Here is a 16,408-nt window from a genome sequence, read left to right as displayed (position 1 = left end):
GGGCCACCTGACTCAGACATACACCACCTGTCCCTTCTTCCCACCACTTCTCTGGGGCCTATTTGTTTTTCACTCTGCCTGAGATCTCCTGGCCCTGTTTGTCTGAGTCCTAAGCAGAGCTGGCTCTATTTTAGAGCAGATCAGTAGAGGAAAGGCTCTGGGATACTTTGTTTCAGTAGAACTATGGCGTTTGCACCTCTGTCTCAACCTTTATTGGCAGAGTGCTAATTGTGGCCTTCAGCAGGCAGCCGGGCAGACCGCCCCTGAGGTGGCAGCTCCTCTGGTTGGGGGTGGGATTGCCTCTACCTTCCCCACCAAGCTCATCAGCAGGGAGGGCAGATACTGCCTTTGGTAAGGAGTGACCTTTTATAGGTCTTTGTGTCTCCTTTAGAGAACCTGCTGGCTCCCTCCTATTCTACCTTGCTAATTTTCCCAAAATTTTTAGGAAAGGCAGAAAATCCTGAAGGCAGAGGAACCCCCAAGCTAAAGGTGAGCTAAAGCTAAACTCCCAAGCTAAACCCCCTGTGGGATCCATGAGCCACTGCACACTACCTCTTGTCAGCAAGAACAGATGCTTCTGGGGGCTCAAGGGGTTCTGGCGGGGATGCTGGGCCTCTGGGAGCCAGCACTACCACCCACATCCTTCCATCCTCCCGCTGCCTGGGGATCGGGCCGGCCTCTCAGAGCTCGCCCCGAAAGGCCCCCTTAGCCCTGGCGGTTGCCAGGCAGCACTCCCCAGAAGCCCTGGAAGGGGAGCATCTCATGGGGCCGGAAGTGCGGCTTCCGGTGAGCATGCCACCCTCCCTGTCCATTTTCAAGCGGAACACATATTTTTGGTGGCGCTTCCTAGATGACAAGTGCCTGGAAGACCATGAGTGTCGCTCAGAGTGTAAAGCTCAGGTTCGGCGCTGGGACAGTTCAGGCCGAGGTCAGAGTTTAATGGTGGCGCTCACTGATGTCTTTTCAGCTAAAATGGAAGTGCAAGAAAGAAGATGAGTCAAAAGGCGGCTACTCCAGAGATGTCCTCCTACAGCTTTTCCAGAAGGTCTGCCCTGCTGCCTTCCCTCTTTACCATCTCTGTCTACATCTCAGCCAAAACCCCAAATCTCCATGCCTAAACGTTTTCTGCCTCACAGACTGTAGGGCAGCCTAGAGGCTTTCCCCAGCTACGGCCCTCTGGTCCCTGGGTTGCCATGTACCCTCAGGCCGGTGTCGCCTTCCCTGCCCTGCTCTAGCCCTTGCCATCTGGAGTGTGTGGGGAGAGACAAGGTGGGCACTTGGCACAGAAGCCCCATCCCCCTCCCCACCTTTGGTGGCAGTCTGAGTCCTCAGTCCTTTGCCCTGCTCTCCTTTGCCATCCTTCCGTATCCCAGCAAAAATCTCCTTTCTTTCCCATCTCTGATCCCTCTCTGGGAACTTAGCAACAAAGCATTATCCCCCAGCCAAAAATGCCCTGGCAGGCCTCAGGCCAACCCAAACTTGTCTTGCTCCCGAAGGCTGAGCCATGCTTACTGGGACCCCCTTGTCCTCACAGTATGGAGAGGTGCTCCACCTGGTGCTTTCCAGTAAGAAGGCTGGCACTGCCGTGGTGGAGTTTGCAACCATCAAGGCTGCGGTGAGTGCTGTGGGAGGCTTTGGGGGGCCATGGTGGCCCCACTATTCCAGAGTAGGGAGCCAGTACTGTGGGCCCTCTGAGCTTAGGTATCCACACTCCCAGAGGGCGTCCCCCCGCCGATTCCTGGGAGTAGAGGCACAGCGAGTGAAGGTAAGGGCGGGAGAATGCTCTGGGGATGAAGGAGAGCATAGACCGACTCTGTTTCCTGCTGCCTGGCTCCACACCCTCTCCCTTCCTTTGGAAGCTGACATGCCTCCAATCATGCTTTGCCTCTCCCCCCACTCCCCAGTTAGAAGGCTCGTAGCCCCCACTCACCCATGAGAAGGGTCAAAGCTTCAGCCTGTCATTGTGTGAAGGTTGCTTGGTTTTGCCTGGAGGATGAGAGTGCTGGTTCTGATTCTTTCTGCGGGTGTAGAGAGAGCCACTTTATGGCTGATTGGAGCCATGGGACCAAGGACTGGGTACTGTGTTTGGCAGGAGCTGGCTGTCCAAAATGAAGTGGGCCTGGTCGATAACCCTCTGAAGATTTCCTGGTTGGAGGGACGGCCCCAGGATGTGGGGGGCCCCAGCCACCCAGGACTGTCACAGGTAAGGAACCACACCTCTTTCAGCTGGGTCTGCTCAGGGTTTGAGGGACCTTTTCCTGTCTGGGCTCTGCTCAGGGCCCTTTCCTCCCAAATCCAGGTCGTCAGGAGCAGAGTGAGATTGGCAGGTTTGCCAGCCTGAACAGGACTGGGATTCTGTTCTGACTCTTTCTGTCTCTGAGTGCCAGGACCCCACCCCGCACAGAATTCTTAGACCTTCCTTTCCCTCCATGTCCCCTGGTCTCCGCCTGGGGCTCCCACCATCGCCCAGAGGGGCTTTCCTGGCCCATGGGCTGCTTGGTTGTGGTGTGAAGCACTGGGCACTTTGACTGCCTGGTGCCGCAGGGAAGGAAGGGGCAGGCAGTGTGACCAGCTGCTTGCTACCCGGCTCTGGTTTGGTTCTCCAGGTGTGTCCGGGGCTGCCCCGGCAGGGGCCTACCGTCAAGAGGCCAAATCCCTCAGCATTAGCACTGGCTCCCCTGCTGGCCCTGGGGCGCCGCCTGTGCGCTGGCTCTTGGTCCTCACGGCTGCGTGAGGCGTTCTGTTCGGCACCTGCACACGCGCGCACCTGGCCCTGGTTACACCACCCCACTTTGGCGGGACAGAGAGCCTTCGGGCCCAGAGCTGTCCCTTCTCTGAAATGGCCTGCGGATCTGTGTGGGAGTCTCAGGCTGCCATGCTCACAGCCCAACCCGTGGGGGAGAGGGTCCCTGGGGGTCCGCAGGACTTTGCTCTCATTGCCTCAGCCACGCCACCCCTGCTCTCCTGTGCGCTCCTCAGCTGGCTGGGAGGACGGGAAGCTCCCTGGGAGTGTGGCCCAGATCCTGGGCAGAGGAGAAAGATGAACGGGTCGGAGCCCTTCTTTAGAGACCTCGTTCCCTGCTGTTAAGTCCCAGCATTTCACAGCCCCAGATGACACTCCATAGGCCATGTTACAAACAACTTTATTCATTTTCTCCTGCATCTGGTGGGGAGGCTTTCAACTCCGCAAATCCGCGCAGAGGAGGGAGGAGGGAGGCCATAGGCTTGGGTATGCAAGCAGCGTGCGTCGAAGCTTCTCTCCCCCTCTGCCAGGCTTGGAGAGGCCTAGCGTGTCAGAACCACGTGACCAGCCAGTGTGGTTCTGGTTTCAAGTCTTCTGGCCAGGCCACAAGCTGGGAGCACTGGCACAGCCTTTGGCCTTGACCAGTGGGCTCGGCCCTGGGTGGCAGGCCCCCATGGTCCGGGCAAGGCAGAGCTCCCCAATCCTGGTGGAGAATTCTGGAGACCCGCTGCGCTTCTTCACAGTAACAGCCACAAGTTTTGTGTCCATCCCCTGATCTGGTTCTCCTATGCTCTTGGGGCAGAAAGGGAAATCTGCCACTGTTTCTGCTACATTTCCCAAGGGTTCCCATCACTAATAATTGTGGGAACTCCCCCAAGCACCCCTGTGCCTCTGGCTGGCAGTCCCTAGAGCCTCCTTCCTCGGGCTCAGGGCGTGCTCTGGGCAGCAGCGTTGGCAGCTTGTCTCTCTTGTCCCTTCGGCAAATGATTTGTTTGGCCTTCCCCGAGTTGTACTCTGCACCTCTACCTGCCTCGCTCTTCCTACTCTGCCAGCCCCTCCCCTCCCCTGCAGGGCCTGGTTGTCCCCCTCGCCCACCGTGGCCCTCGTGGCTCCAGGCTGTGGCCTAGACCCATGCTGCCCACTAGGGCTTTCTCCAGTGATGTTCATGTTCAGCCCGCACTGTCCAATGTGGTAGCCATTCGTCACGTGTGGCTGTTGGACATTTGAAACGTGGCTAGTGCAACCAAGGAACTAAATTTTTAATTTTACTTAGTTTCAATGTGAACAGCCACATGTAGCTAGTGGGGGGGACCACTTTTGTCTAGTCCTGTCCTGTGATGTCTATGAGCAGTGGCTCCAGAGGGGCTGGTGCAGGGCACCTGTCCGACCCGCACAGTCTGCCTGGCCTCCGCTCCCTGAGACCCCTTGTGCTGCCATCCCCCTCTGCTGGCCTCTGCCCCGTCCCTGTGGCTACAGGCGTGGCCTCCCTTTCCCAGCCTAGCCAACTGCCTTCAGGGCTCCTGCCAGCAAGTGCCCCCTCCACAGCATTTCCAGCTTGCCTCTGTCCTTCTGTCCCTCCGCTCTGGGGTGACGTGGAGGACTGTTCAGGACCCGGAGGGCAGGCAGGATCCTGGATTCCTATCCCTACCTTTTTCTTAATCTGCAGCTGCACCCTCTTTCCAGGCTTCTGGCTCTTCCAGTTACCCCACCTCTGCCCACCCGCACCCCATTCAGAAGCCAGGTTCACTCGGAAATTGCTCCCTCAGCATCTGTAGAACTTCCTCAAGAAGTGAAATCCCCAGGTCCACTTTGAAGGAGAAGAAGGGATCACTGAGGTCTGGAGCAGGTGTCCCCTGGAAGGAGGGAGTGTCCAGAAGGTTGTCCTCAGAGCAGTGGTGGAAGGTGCCCGCCAGGGAGAGCGCCGAGGGCAGGGTGGCCGAGTAGGCAGCGGTGTAGGCAGCGGGGGGCTCCAGGATGTTGGGGCAGCTGGAGCTCTCTCGGTAGAGGCGGGGAGGCTTGGGTGGGGCCAGCAGGGTGGCCCGGGGCTGCTCGTCCCCCCACAGGGGCAGGCGCCGGCCATCCGGCCGCCCTCGCAACTCCCGGATGACCTCTCGGTTGCTGTATTCCTCGTGATCCCCGCCAGCCGTGCTTGCCTGGCTGAGCACACTGCCCTGTCGCCGGAGTCGCCTCGGCCGCCCTAGGCTCAGCCGCTTGAAGAAGGAGGCGTTGCGGAAGGAGCCTTTCCGCCAGGCCTCCATGGCACCCAGGGGAGCCAGCAGACGAGCCTGGTACCTCAGCAGCCCAGTTCAAGAGTAGCTGGGGACCATTAGGTCCCCGCTGGAGCAGTGACTGGCAAGAGCCAGGGGACAGCCCTAGTGGGCTAGAAGCATAGACTTTTGGCCAGCATCTTGGACGGTGGCAAGAGGTCCTGGGAAGAGGGTGCTTTTGTCCGGGAGAGCAGAAAGGTGGGAGTTCCTGGCGACAGGAGTTTCCCAGAGGGACAGGAGCGGCCTGGTTACTTGATCGGGCAGTGGGGAAAACCGCCAAGAGGAAGCAGCAGCACTTACTGGAGTCGGAGTGCTGGCAGCCCCGCCGGGGTGCCGGAGATGGATCTCGGTGCTAGGGCCGCCTGGACTGCTGCCCCGGCGGCGGCCGCTTCGGGTGGGCCCGAGCTCACCCGGCCTCTCTCCGCCGCAGCTCCCGGACTCTTTGATTAGTGGCTTGGCTGTTTGTGCCGGTGTGTGGCAGTGGGGATGTGTTGTTTTCAGGTGACTCAGTCAGGTGGGAAGCCGGGTGTCATGCTCTTAGGTAATTGCAGCATCCGCGGGCCGGGATTGGGCCAGCTGGGGCCAACACCCCAGGGCACTGCGGAGCCTCAGATTCCCCTGAGGACTCTCTGGGGCAGCCCTGCTTTGTGCGTCACCACGTTGCTCCCTTTTCCCCCCACAGCCTCTCTGCCTGGGGCCCTAGCCCATGGGCCTGGATCCCCAACCCCCCTCCCGCCCCCCAAGTGTCCGGGAGGGAGGAGCTCAAGGAGGGTGGGAATTAATTGAAAGGCAGGCATGTGGAACAGTTGTTGGGGAAGGAAGAGAGACCTGTCACTAGTGTGGGTGACTCAGTCCTGGGGCTTGTGACAGGTCCTCCTTAGCCAAGCCTGAAGGTATGAGAAGGAAGGGGTACAGGGTGTGTTAACGGGAAGCAGCCCCATGCCTGTAAAGGGCTGGCTCCTCCCACGGCTGGGCTCAGGGCACGCCGGGGTGACTCTGAAGATCGCTCTGCAGAGCAGCCTCACCTTGGGGAGGGAGGACTGCTCTCCCCTGGCCTGAGGCCTGACAGCCAGTCTGGCGGTTCCTCATCTTCCCGGATTTACTCCCATAGCCTCAGGGCAGGAGAGAGCAGTTGAGGGCCCCGGTCCTGCTGCCTCCTATCCTGCCTTGGGCCACCTGGGCCTTCTTTGGGGTCCCTCCTCCGTGGAAAGCGTTGGGCCACATGGGGCTGCCCTGAATTGTCAGCGGTGCCCAAGCTTAGGTAGGTGGGCCTGGCTGGGAGGGCTACTGTCCTCGGAGCTGCCGCAGCCTGGGACAGACAAGGAGGCTGGCACTGTCAGAGAAGCAGGGGGATCTGGGCTGAGTCACACTTCCTGGTTCTGTACAGCCCTTACTTCAAACCAGTTGGCCAGGGTCTGGCATCTCAACCCCAGTCACTCCCGTCACATTCCCCAGGTCACTGACCACTGAACTTACTCCGTGAGCATGCACTCGCTGGGTCTGCCACAGAACAGGGCTCAGCGACTGGCTCTGCTCCGCGGCCCCCTTGGCCTGGCTCCCTTCTGTGCCAACTCAGGTGGGCTTCACACTTCACAAAGCTTCAGCTGTACCGACGGGAGAAGTGATTTCGTTCCCACTGCAGACCTTATCAGGGTGTGGGGTGGGTGGATCTGAGCTCCACTGGAGAGCTGCCTCTCCACCCAACACTGGCGCGTTGGGTTGGTTGTTTATTATTCTTTTGATTATGAACATAGAGCACTCTTTAATCCCCTGCACTGCGCTGGCAAGATCATAAAAGGCGGCACTGGGCCCTGCCCTCCTGCAGCCCTGGTGTGTATTTTTAGGAGGCGGGTGGCCTCATGCTTGTTTCTCCTTCTAGTGCGGGGGCTGGCCGAGCCTGCGTCTAGGGCAGGGCTCCCTTCTCTGTCCTGGCAGGAGCCAGACCGCGGGGAGGGGGCGGTGCTCTCCTGCCCCTCTGACAGCGCCTTCGCTGGAAACCTGTGAGAAGCCCAAGCCACGGGTGGCCGAAAGGAGTGACAAATAAAGGGCGAGGAGGAAATGAAGGGAGACAGGGCCTGGCTGGCGCACGCAGTGATTCAGCCCGAGAAGATGGAGCAGGGCTGACTGTTGATGGAAGGCCTGGGGGCTGCTTGTGATGGGTGGGAGGAGAACCCGCGGAGAAGTACTGGGCAGCCTCACTCCTTGACTCAGGATGTAGATCTGCCTAGGCCCAGTCCTCCAAGTCTGGAGTGGGGGGGCTGCACCCTGCTGCCCTGACCGTCCCCCGGTCCCCTCTGTCCCCCAGGGCTCAGTGCTGTCCGAGAGGGACTATGAGAGCCTCGTCATGATGCGCATGCGCCAGGCGGCTGAGCGGCAACAGCTGATCACCCAGATGCAGCGGGAGGATGAGGTGGGGCAGCCCACGTAGCCTCCTGCCTCCAGCCCACAGCCCACTCACCCACGGCCCTCTTCTTGAACGTCACCAATAAACTTTTTTTTTCTTTCTTTTTTTTTTAACAAGAGTCTACCTCTATTGTATCTGTAGGTGTTAGGTGCTGGCCCGCCCAAGTGTGGCCCTGGTGGGCTCTGCCTGAGAGGTTCCACCCAGGCCTGGCTCTTCCTCCCCAGGCGTGAGCAGACCCCCAGGGAGGTGCTCTGCACGGTGAGAGTCAGTGAGCCGGCAGAGCAGAGGGGCAACCACTCATCACAGGCCTTTATTGGCTTGGACTACCTACACGGGACCCTCCCGCCCAGTCCTGGGGCCATGCTCCTGGGGGGCTCCCAGTTCCTGGCCAGGGACAGCCTGGCTCTTTCGGGCCCCTCAGCCTGCCCACAGGACATGGCCTCCTCCAGGGCTCTCAGCCAGGCCGAGAAGCTGGAGGGGCAGCTGGGAGCACCAGGGCAAGGGCCCTGCCCTCTCCCCCTGGCTGAGGCACATTTCAGAAAAGGCCATTCACTGCCCAGTGGGGCCGGGCTAAGGAAAATGACAATTTGGGAAGAGAGTGAATGGGGACTCAGGATCAGGGCCCACGGCAACCGCTCAAGAAAGGGGTGCTCTGTGTGCTCCTCAGTGGGAGAGGGTCACTCCTTGTGCAGGCACCACACCAGCGTCTGGCCCACCCCTGTCATGCTCAGCACACGGAAGCCCCTGCGTTCCAGTTTGTCCAGGACGATGCGAGGAGGATCGCTGACAAAGTACTCATAACTGTGAAGAGAAGGGGGGGGGAGGACAGCCTGAGGGGGCACAGAGCGCCGACTCCTCGCACACAGCTAATGTCTGCTGCTGAGGAGCCTGGTCAGGGATCCTGGTAGTGACTGGTATTGGCTGCGTGCCTTCTAGGTGCCCGGCTAAGTGCACACTCCCTGCCCCCTCCCCTGCTAAGCACTTGGCTTGTATATCTTGTTTCTTCCTCCCGACAACCTAAGGAAGGTACCACGATTGTTCCCATTTTATAAATAAGAAATCTTGGGAGGGGATGGGTAGCTTTCCAAATGTCCTACGGATTGTAGAGCCCATGTTAGTCTGATGACAGCCCCATGTGCGCTGGGCCACTGCACTATTCAGGAGGAATGGCCTGTTCTCTCCAGGGTCCTCCCCCACGGCTCTGCCCCCTCTTGCTGCCCTGCCTGTCCCACAGTCCTGGAGCAACAGGTTGGCCCCTAATAGCTCCTGGCTCTGGGTGCTGCTCCCCTAGCACAGAGAATGCTGTCCCTTCTTTCAGGGTTGATTGATTATGAAGGGTTGTCAGGTAAAGGGCTCAAGCCCCAAGCTGGGCATCTTGAGACAAGTGCCTCATGGTAAAGGAATGGGGTTGGCTTCAGCCCTCCAACCCTGACCCAAGGGGCTGGGGCCAGCTTGCCTCCTCTTTCCCCTCTTTGAACTGGGGCTCATTCTTGGAGCACCTCTCACGAGTTCCACACCTGTGGAGCTGGTGTGAACGCCAGGGGACGTGGCCAAGTCCCCAGGCAGCAGCTGAGCTGGAAGGAGGACCCAGGCTGCCTGCTGCCTGTTTGTAGAGTTCAGCTTTCTTACTCAGCCAGCTCGAGAGAAACCTTTCTCTCTGTGCCTTTCTTTGTCTTGGTGGGGTCCAGCTCCGAGATGAGAGGGCAGGGCAAGGAACAGTCCACTTATGGAGTCCTCTGCCAGCTGGACTCCGTCCTGGGGCTCCCTTGTGGAGGGAGGGCCAGTGAGAGCTCTCAGAGCAAGCCTGGGGGCTGCGGTGAAGCTGCAGACGGGACTGACCCCACAGAGGACAGATCCCCATGGTGCAGGCAGGGCCTCTGACGCTAGGCAGTGGCGGCGCCCCTGGGCTGGGCTGCGTAAAGGAAGCGGGCAGGTCTCGGGGCCGGCAGGGAGAAGATCCTTAGGAATGCCACTACTTACAAGTTGTTTCCCAAGGCGCTTCTCTTTGAGGCCCCCAGATACTGCATCAGCTCTGGATCTGAGTGCTCATCGCCCACCATGGTAGGGCCCACCTCCTGCAAGATAAGCCACAGTGGCTGCTTGGCTGGCTGCCAGGGAGAGGTGGAGGGTGTCTCTGTCCTTCCTCCCCTGCCTGCTGGCCCTGAGCCAGTTTCAGTTCAAGGCCGGACAGGGTGCGGAGGAACACTGGGGGCTGAGCACGAGCTGGGAAAGGGTGGAGCCCTCAGTGAGCAGGCCTGGCCATGTGAGGCGTCCCTGGCCCCTCCAAGCTGAGCTGGACATTGCCTGCCTCCTGGCAACTTCCTGCCAGGTATCACTATCCGTGTTTGTATGTATCAGAATCACCTGGAAAACAGAAATGAAAACAGGTCCACACAAAAACTTGTACAGGAGTGTTCATAGCAGCATTGTGCACAAGACCCAAAAAGGGGAAGCAGCCTAAGTGTGTGTCAACTGACGAATGAATAAACTGTGATGTAGCTAGACGATGGGATCTTATTTGGCAAAACAGGAATGAGTACCGACGCATCCTACAATACGGATGAACCTTGAAAACGTAAAAGTGAAAGAAGCCAGGCACGAAAGTAGATTAGTGGTTATCTAGGGCTGGGGGGCTCAGAGGCAGTGAGGAGTGACTGCTAAGTTACAGGGCATGGGTACAGGGCGTCTTTTCAAGGGGATGGAAATGTTCTAAAATTGATTAGGTGATAGCTGTACAACTCCTGAGCATGCTTTAAAAAATACTGAATTGTACACTTTAAATTGGTGCATTCTGTGACATGTATGCTATATATCAGTAAAGCTGTTCTATTTATAAAAAAAAAAAAAATCCCCTGAAGAGCACTGAATTCCCAAGCCTCAGGCTTAGAGAGTATTTTGGAAGGTCTGGGAAGGGGCCCAGGAGTGCACATTTTAACTGCCCAAGTAACTGGTTCTCAAACCACTGCCCTAGGGCACCGCCAAGACCTCGCCTGTCCCATGGCGACCCCTCCCCCCACCCGCTATCTCCATCTCCAAGGAGCTGTGCACGTGCTGATGGATCACCCAAGCACCTCGGTAGTGGCAAAGGACGGAGGTGCTGGCTGGGGTGCCCAGTCGTACCATTCTGAAGTTAAAAGGGGATTCCTGGGGCGACCAGCACCGTCTTGGACGAGGAAATTTCACCCAGAGAAAGGGGCGTCACTTCTGACTCCGGAATGGTCTCCCCACCTCTAACCACGGGGCCTGTCTCCCCCTTCTTTCTCTCCTAAAGCCTTTCTGGAAGTGCCTGAGGGTGCTATTAGTGGCTGTGCATGCGCCAGGCACTTGGCATATGTGTTTTAGCGTCTTAGCACGTCCTTTTCTTTTCCAAACCTCTTTCCCCCAAAATATTTCCACTCCCACCCACCCACCCCGTAACCCCTGCGGAGCTGCTCTGTGTAGGGCAGTGGGTGCTGCACACGTGAGGCCAGGGCTTCCTGGCTTCCTCGGGCGGGCAGGTAGGACAGGAGCCGCAAGCGCCCCGAGCCCACTCGGCCGCGGGGACGCACGCACCCCACCCGCTTCGCGGCACTGGAAGCACTGGCCGGCCAGAACTCCCCGAATCCCGCGATCCCGGCTGAGTGCGCTCCCCAGCCTCTGACCCGCGGCCCGAGGGGGCGTGTCCCGGGCGGCTTCCGGGTCCAGTCACTGGCGGGCGCTGCCCGAGAGGGAGGCGCCAAGGTGCAGTGGCAGCGCCCTCTGCCCGGGCTCGGGCCCGGCCCCAACCAACTCCATCCCAACTCGCGGGGCGGCGGGTACTCACCACGCGGATCTGGGTGCTGATGAGCACGTAGGGCATGGTGCGCGCGTCCCGGCCAGGCTCCCACCCAGGGCTTTGGGCTCGGCGCCGACGCCAGCCCCTTGAGCTCTGGGACTGCGACCCGCCGCCCAGAGTCCAGTTACTCCAGCTCTGGCCTCGGGCGGCGCCAATCCCAGTGCGCCCGGCCCGTGACGGCCGCGGCCGGCCAATCAGGAGCGGGCGCCCGTGACGCGCCCCCGCACTTGATGATTCGGGCCCGCCTCCTGCCCTCGGGGCAGTGCTCTGGGGCCGTGCTCTGGGACATTGGCGCGCTCCCGCTGCCTGGAGTAGGGGGTGGGCCAGAGGGCTCGGCGGGCTGCGGCGGGCCGTGCTGCAAAGCGGGCGTGTTGACCGTGCGCCCTCTTTCTGCAACACCTCGGGCACTAGGTTCCAAAGTCCTGCTGGTCCCCGCCCCCGTCCCTGTGAAGCAGAGCAGGGAGGAATCGGCGACCCTCCCAAAAGGTCCCTCCCAAGCTCCAGCCCACCCCGACCCAGGGACGCCTCTAAAGCTCTTAGCGGATCCCCACTTCCCGTCCCCAGGACACGTTCTCCGGGGACTCCGTCAGCGCACGGGAGACAGGGGTGGGACGCTTGTGGCTAAAGCTACAATGCCACCTCGTGTGCACCGCGCATTTTCGCCTCCCTGACTGTAATTTCTAGTGCAGCGGCCGAACCTTGCGTATCTGTGGCCCCATAAGTAAATCTGTAAAGGAACTGAGCGTTTGGTTGTGTGCCAGTCCCGGAGGGATTTAAACCAATGGAATCTGGCCCCCACTTGGGGGAGCTTCCCGCGAAGCTGGAGAGATGGAGTGCACGCGCGGGAAATCGCTAGGCAACACCTGAAGCAGAAAGATTACATCTCCGGCACCAGCCCCCGATGAGAGGGCCGCAAGTGCACCTCGGTGTGTCCACCCCTTCATCTAGATGTTTCAAAATCTGAAAACTCAAAAGATTCTTTACCTGCCTTGTGATTGGTTCTCTAAAAAAGCAAAAAGAAACAGCCTGTAACCTTCCCTGGCCCTTGGACAATCTTCTTTGGGCACTTACAGGCCGTGCTCTGTGCCTCCAGCAGCTTGACAGATGTGGAGAGCGCGCAATAAGGGAAACAGGCAGTTGTAAACCTAAAGGACTCTTACTGGTCTGTTTGACTATTGTGTACTCTCTACCCCTATTCTCCACCTCCAAGACTAACAATTTAGCTAGAGAGAGAAGATATTCATGCCTAATGAAGGATTAACAAAAGATTAATACTCAGGACATATAAAGAACTCCTACTAATCGACAATAAAAAGATAAATCAATAGAAAAAACAGGGCAAATGACTTGAATAGGCATTTTCAAAACAGGGAATGGAAATGGCCAATAAACCGATAACATGATGTTCAATATCATTAGAAATCCCAGAAATGCGGGGCACCTGGGTGGCTCAGTTGTTAAGTGTATGCCTTCGGCTCAGTCATGATCCCAGGGTCCTGGGATTGAGTCCCACATCGGGTTCTCTGCTCAGCGGGAAGCCTGCTTCTCCCTCTCCCACTCCCCCTGCTTGTGTTCCCTCTCTTGCTGTGTCTCTCTCTGTCAGATAAATAAATAAAATCTTAAAAAAAAAAAATCCCAGAAATGCAAATCAAACTATATTTTATTTTTTAAAGATTCATTTATTTATTTTACAGAGAGACAGAGAGAGCGAACACCAGGGGGTTGGGAGAAGGGGAGAGACAATCTCAAGCAGACTCTGAGCTGAGCTCTGAGCCCACACGGGGCTTGATCCCACCACCCTGAGATCATGACCTGAGCCGAAACCAAGAATCTGAGGCTTAACCAGGTGCCCCTCAAACTACATTTTAAACCACAATGAGATACTACTTTAATGATTTGCTAAATAAATAAATCTGTAAACATTGAGTATTGGTGAAAAGGTCTAACAACTAGAACACTACTGTTGGGATTGTAAAGTGTTATGATTGATACAATCACCTTGGAAAACAGCTTGGCATCATCTAGCAAAGCTGAAGTTGTGCATGGATATGACCCAGCTACATCTCTCCTCGATAAACCTCAAGAAAACTCACTCATCAGGATGCATGTATAAGAATATTCATAACAGCACTGTTTGTACTTGGCAAAAAAATGGAAACAGTCCTTAACGTCTATCAAAAGTGGAGTTAAGTTTTTGGTTGATTGATACAATGGGAACTGCATAGCAATGAAAAATGCTAAGTGCAAAAGTAAATTGTGGAAAAATAGAGATTGATTCTACTTAAAGCTCAAAACTTGCAAAATAAAATAATACACTGGGGATAAAAAACATGGTTAAATTACACTTCAATAAAAAAATATGTGGTTGATTATAAAGAAGAGTAAGGGAATGATAAATGTAATATTCAGGGCAGTGTTTACCTCTGAGAGAAGTGAGAGGGACCAGGCAGGGACAGCCATGCAGGAGTCTTACAAGGCAATAGTGATGTTCTCTTTCTCACACTAGCACCTGGATGCTAAGGGTTATACATGTCCTCAATCTTTATTGTATTATATGTATTATAAATACCCTTTTGTAGCTATTAAATATTTAATAAGAACAATTTTTTAAGTGTCAAGTACACCAGTGTTTAGACCCAGGGGGTAAGGCCACCATCCCAAGGCGTTTGACTATGTTGCCTCTCTTGGAAGAGCCCGGTGCGTAGCTGAGCCTTGCCTGTTCGGGGCAGAGATGAGAGCAGGAATTTGGGGGCTGCTCTGCTCTCCTCTCTCAGGCTGGGCTGGGGTGAGGAGGAGACAGGAAGGCAGTGCATATCTCAGGCTGCCAGGGCTTTATTACATTTGCAGAACTGGTCTGCCGATGCCACATAAGATAGAGAGCTCTATCCAGAATCACCCACCCTGCTGCTGATCGCTCTGGCAGCCACATGCCCACAGATAACATCTTTAATATCCAGAGGGAAATGAATTCCCCCGCTTGGTCTGCCCATCTGGCCTCGCCTCTTGCCACAGTCAGTTTATCTGGCAGATCTTCCTCCCCTGCAGAAAGAGGAGAGATTGTTCTTCCACAAGTCAGGTTTTCATCATGAAGGCATTGTCTAAGTGGTCGGGCCTGGATATTGGTTATTCCTTCTTTCCTTCCTTCCTCCACATTCAGCTTCTATGGGTGGCTTCTGCATTGGAGCTCAGGGAATGTGGAGATGAATTGAGCATGAACCCCAACCTGGAAGAGTGAACACTCCAGTTGGGTAGCCAGACTAGAAAGCAAATAATCGTGCAACCCAGTGTAATGGAGGTAACCAAGCCTCAGGAGCAAAGAAAAATAAAAAGATGAAGTCCACCAAGGTGGTAGTCTGGGAAGGTTCTGCAAAGGAAATGACTTTTTATTCTCTCCAAAAGTTATTATTTTTTCTTATTACTAAAGAAACATGCTTATCTCAGAAAAATGAGAAAAAAATTATGGAAAAAGTATATTAAAAACACTCTTTTCTCACCACCAAGACAATTATAGTTCGTGTATCTCAGAAGATACCAATTGAATTGAATCCTTAAAAATGAGTAGAAGGTTTTGGTAAATTTCTATTCCTTAAGCTGTAGGGTAGGAACCTTGTTGCCTTTAAATTGTTCTTTACAATGTACATTACATTAAATGTACTCTCTTATTTGTAAAAGATCTCACATATAAAGGGTAAATAAATACAATATCTAGTCAAAGATTTGAGGAGGATTCGTTTAGATAATTCACCTGTCACCAAACGAAATTTTAACTTGAAAGAAATGCTGGTGGTAACACTGGAATCGTAGTCCTGTAATTTCAGTTTTTAAAATTATAAGAAGTTGCATAAAATCTCAAAATGGAATTTTAAAAATGGATGGGTAGGGGCGCCTGGGTGGCTCACTCATTAAGCGTCTGCCTTCGGCGAGGGTCATGATCCCAGGGCCTGAGGTTGGGCTCCCTGGTGGGCGGGAAGCCTGCTTCTCCCTCTGCCCCTGCTTGTGTTCCCTCTCTTGCTGTCTCTCTGTCAAATAAATAAATAAATAACATCTTAAAAAAAAAAAAAATCGATGGGTAATGGTGGTGTTAACCTTAAAACTGCTAGTTATTTTCCGAGCAAAAACATAGGTTTATTCAGGAATAGCACAGGTTTGTGATCCAGGACAAGGAAGCTACAACAAAACCATAGGCAAGTTCTACAAAAAAAGGAGAGGAATGTTATTTGATGGAAAAGAAGGAGGAAGCTGGGAGGAGTTGTTTTGAACACCAATCCATTGGAGTGTAGCAAGAGTTTAGGGTGATGATGGTTTTTCACTGGCTGAATTGCAGGGGCAGCCGATTTATTGCAGGTGATGCAATGTACATCTTTCTCTGTGGGAGCCTGTAATTTATGATTCTCTTCTGTTGAGATTCTTCTGTTAGGGGTCTGTAATTGACAATTCTTCCTGTAATTGACATCAGGTTGCCCCTTCCAGTCTTCCCTTCTAGCAGCCTGTGTCTACATTAGTGGTTTCCCTTTATTAATTTTCACAGTGGGCACAGAAATCCTGAAGAATACAGCTTTAAAAAAAAAAATGAAATGGTATCTGAACCAATTTAAGCAACTAGAGATCAACTCAAGTTTCAGCCTCACCCAAGTGCTTAAAAAATGTCATCATTAGAGGAATAAATTTCATTTACATTCTGGAAATGGAAAAACAGTATATAACCCTGTTCTTGATTAAGGTACTACGGATAATGTAAGTTTAAGATTTTTTTAGTGCTGGGGTTTGCATCTGTCACGAGTTTTTAAGTGTCAACCGGCAGAAGCTGGCCCTGGTGACTCCGGGACCTCTTGTAGGTAACCAACTATTTATCTGTTCTAATTTGAACTGCCGAAGGTGCTACTGTCTTGTGCTCAGTAAATGGTTCCAGTAAAAATGCATGAGTAAATCAAGCCGAAATCAAATAAAGTCTGAGTTCTGACAGAGTGTCAAGGAAAGGTGGGGAGGGGGTGGTTTTCCAGAATGACAACGGGTTATTCTAGGCAGTAGACGCAAAGGGAGAAACATTCGAGAACAGCGGGAAGATTGGCGTGGCTGGAAGGAAATGGAACCTCATCTGGCCAGACAGGGGTACTGCTGGAGCATCCGAACCAGAAGTCACCCAGCTCTCCTCCTCCCCACCTCCCTTCTCCCTCCTGGGT

General features: G+C 54.9%; 3 protein-coding genes across 6 annotated transcripts in view; 1 reads left to right on the top strand and 2 right to left on the bottom strand.

The window, feature by feature from the left end:
- The window catches only part of DNAJC17 (DnaJ heat shock protein family (Hsp40) member C17), a 41,842-nt gene extending 34,342 nt beyond the window's left edge, over nt 1-7,500 (top strand). Inside the window, exons 7-11 of one of the 4 annotated variants that reach the window (XR_004301020.1) lie at nt 446-489; nt 968-1,045; nt 1,497-1,615; nt 2,093-2,203; nt 7,316-7,500. Coding sequence is in view for 3 of the 4 variants with exons in the window: in XM_032417380.1 (XP_032273271.1) it covers nt 446-489; nt 968-1,045; nt 1,535-1,615; nt 2,093-2,203; nt 2,607-3,044 (752 nt within the window). In the remaining variant the exon portion in view is untranslated. Of the gene's footprint in view, nt 1-445; nt 490-967; nt 1,046-1,496; nt 1,616-2,092; nt 2,204-2,606; nt 4,453-7,315 lie in introns of those variants that run through there. The other 3 variants (XM_032417381.1, XM_032417380.1, XM_032417379.1) reach the window with 3 other exon arrangements.
- Nucleotides 4,464-7,317, bottom strand: CUNH15orf62 (chromosome unknown C15orf62 homolog). The gene has a single exon (XM_032417382.1). The coding sequence runs from the start codon at nt 4,999-5,001 to the stop codon at nt 4,474-4,476; it is 528 nt and encodes a 175-aa protein (XP_032273273.1). The 5' UTR covers nt 5,002-7,317; the 3' UTR covers nt 4,464-4,473.
- A 148-nt stretch (nt 7,501-7,648) lies between the features above and the next one.
- Nucleotides 7,649-12,677, bottom strand: GCHFR (GTP cyclohydrolase I feedback regulator). The gene is made up of 3 exons (XM_032417383.1): nt 11,217-12,677; nt 9,395-9,489; nt 7,649-8,215 (listed from the first exon to the last, which is right to left on the bottom strand). Exons 1-3 carry the CDS (start codon nt 11,250-11,252, stop codon nt 8,092-8,094), a joined length of 255 nt encoding a protein of 84 aa, XP_032273274.1. The 5' UTR covers nt 11,253-12,677; the 3' UTR covers nt 7,649-8,091.
- Between the last annotated feature and the right edge of the window lie 3,731 nt (nt 12,678-16,408).

This window comes from Phoca vitulina, unplaced genomic scaffold (assembly GCF_004348235.1).
Source record: "Phoca vitulina isolate PV1807 unplaced genomic scaffold, GSC_HSeal_1.0 scaffold20, whole genome shotgun sequence".
Classification (NCBI taxonomy): Eukaryota; Metazoa; Chordata; class Mammalia; order Carnivora; family Phocidae; genus Phoca; species Phoca vitulina.
The sequence above is the reverse complement of the archived record's forward strand: the minus strand, read 5'-3'. Positions and strand labels throughout refer to the sequence as shown.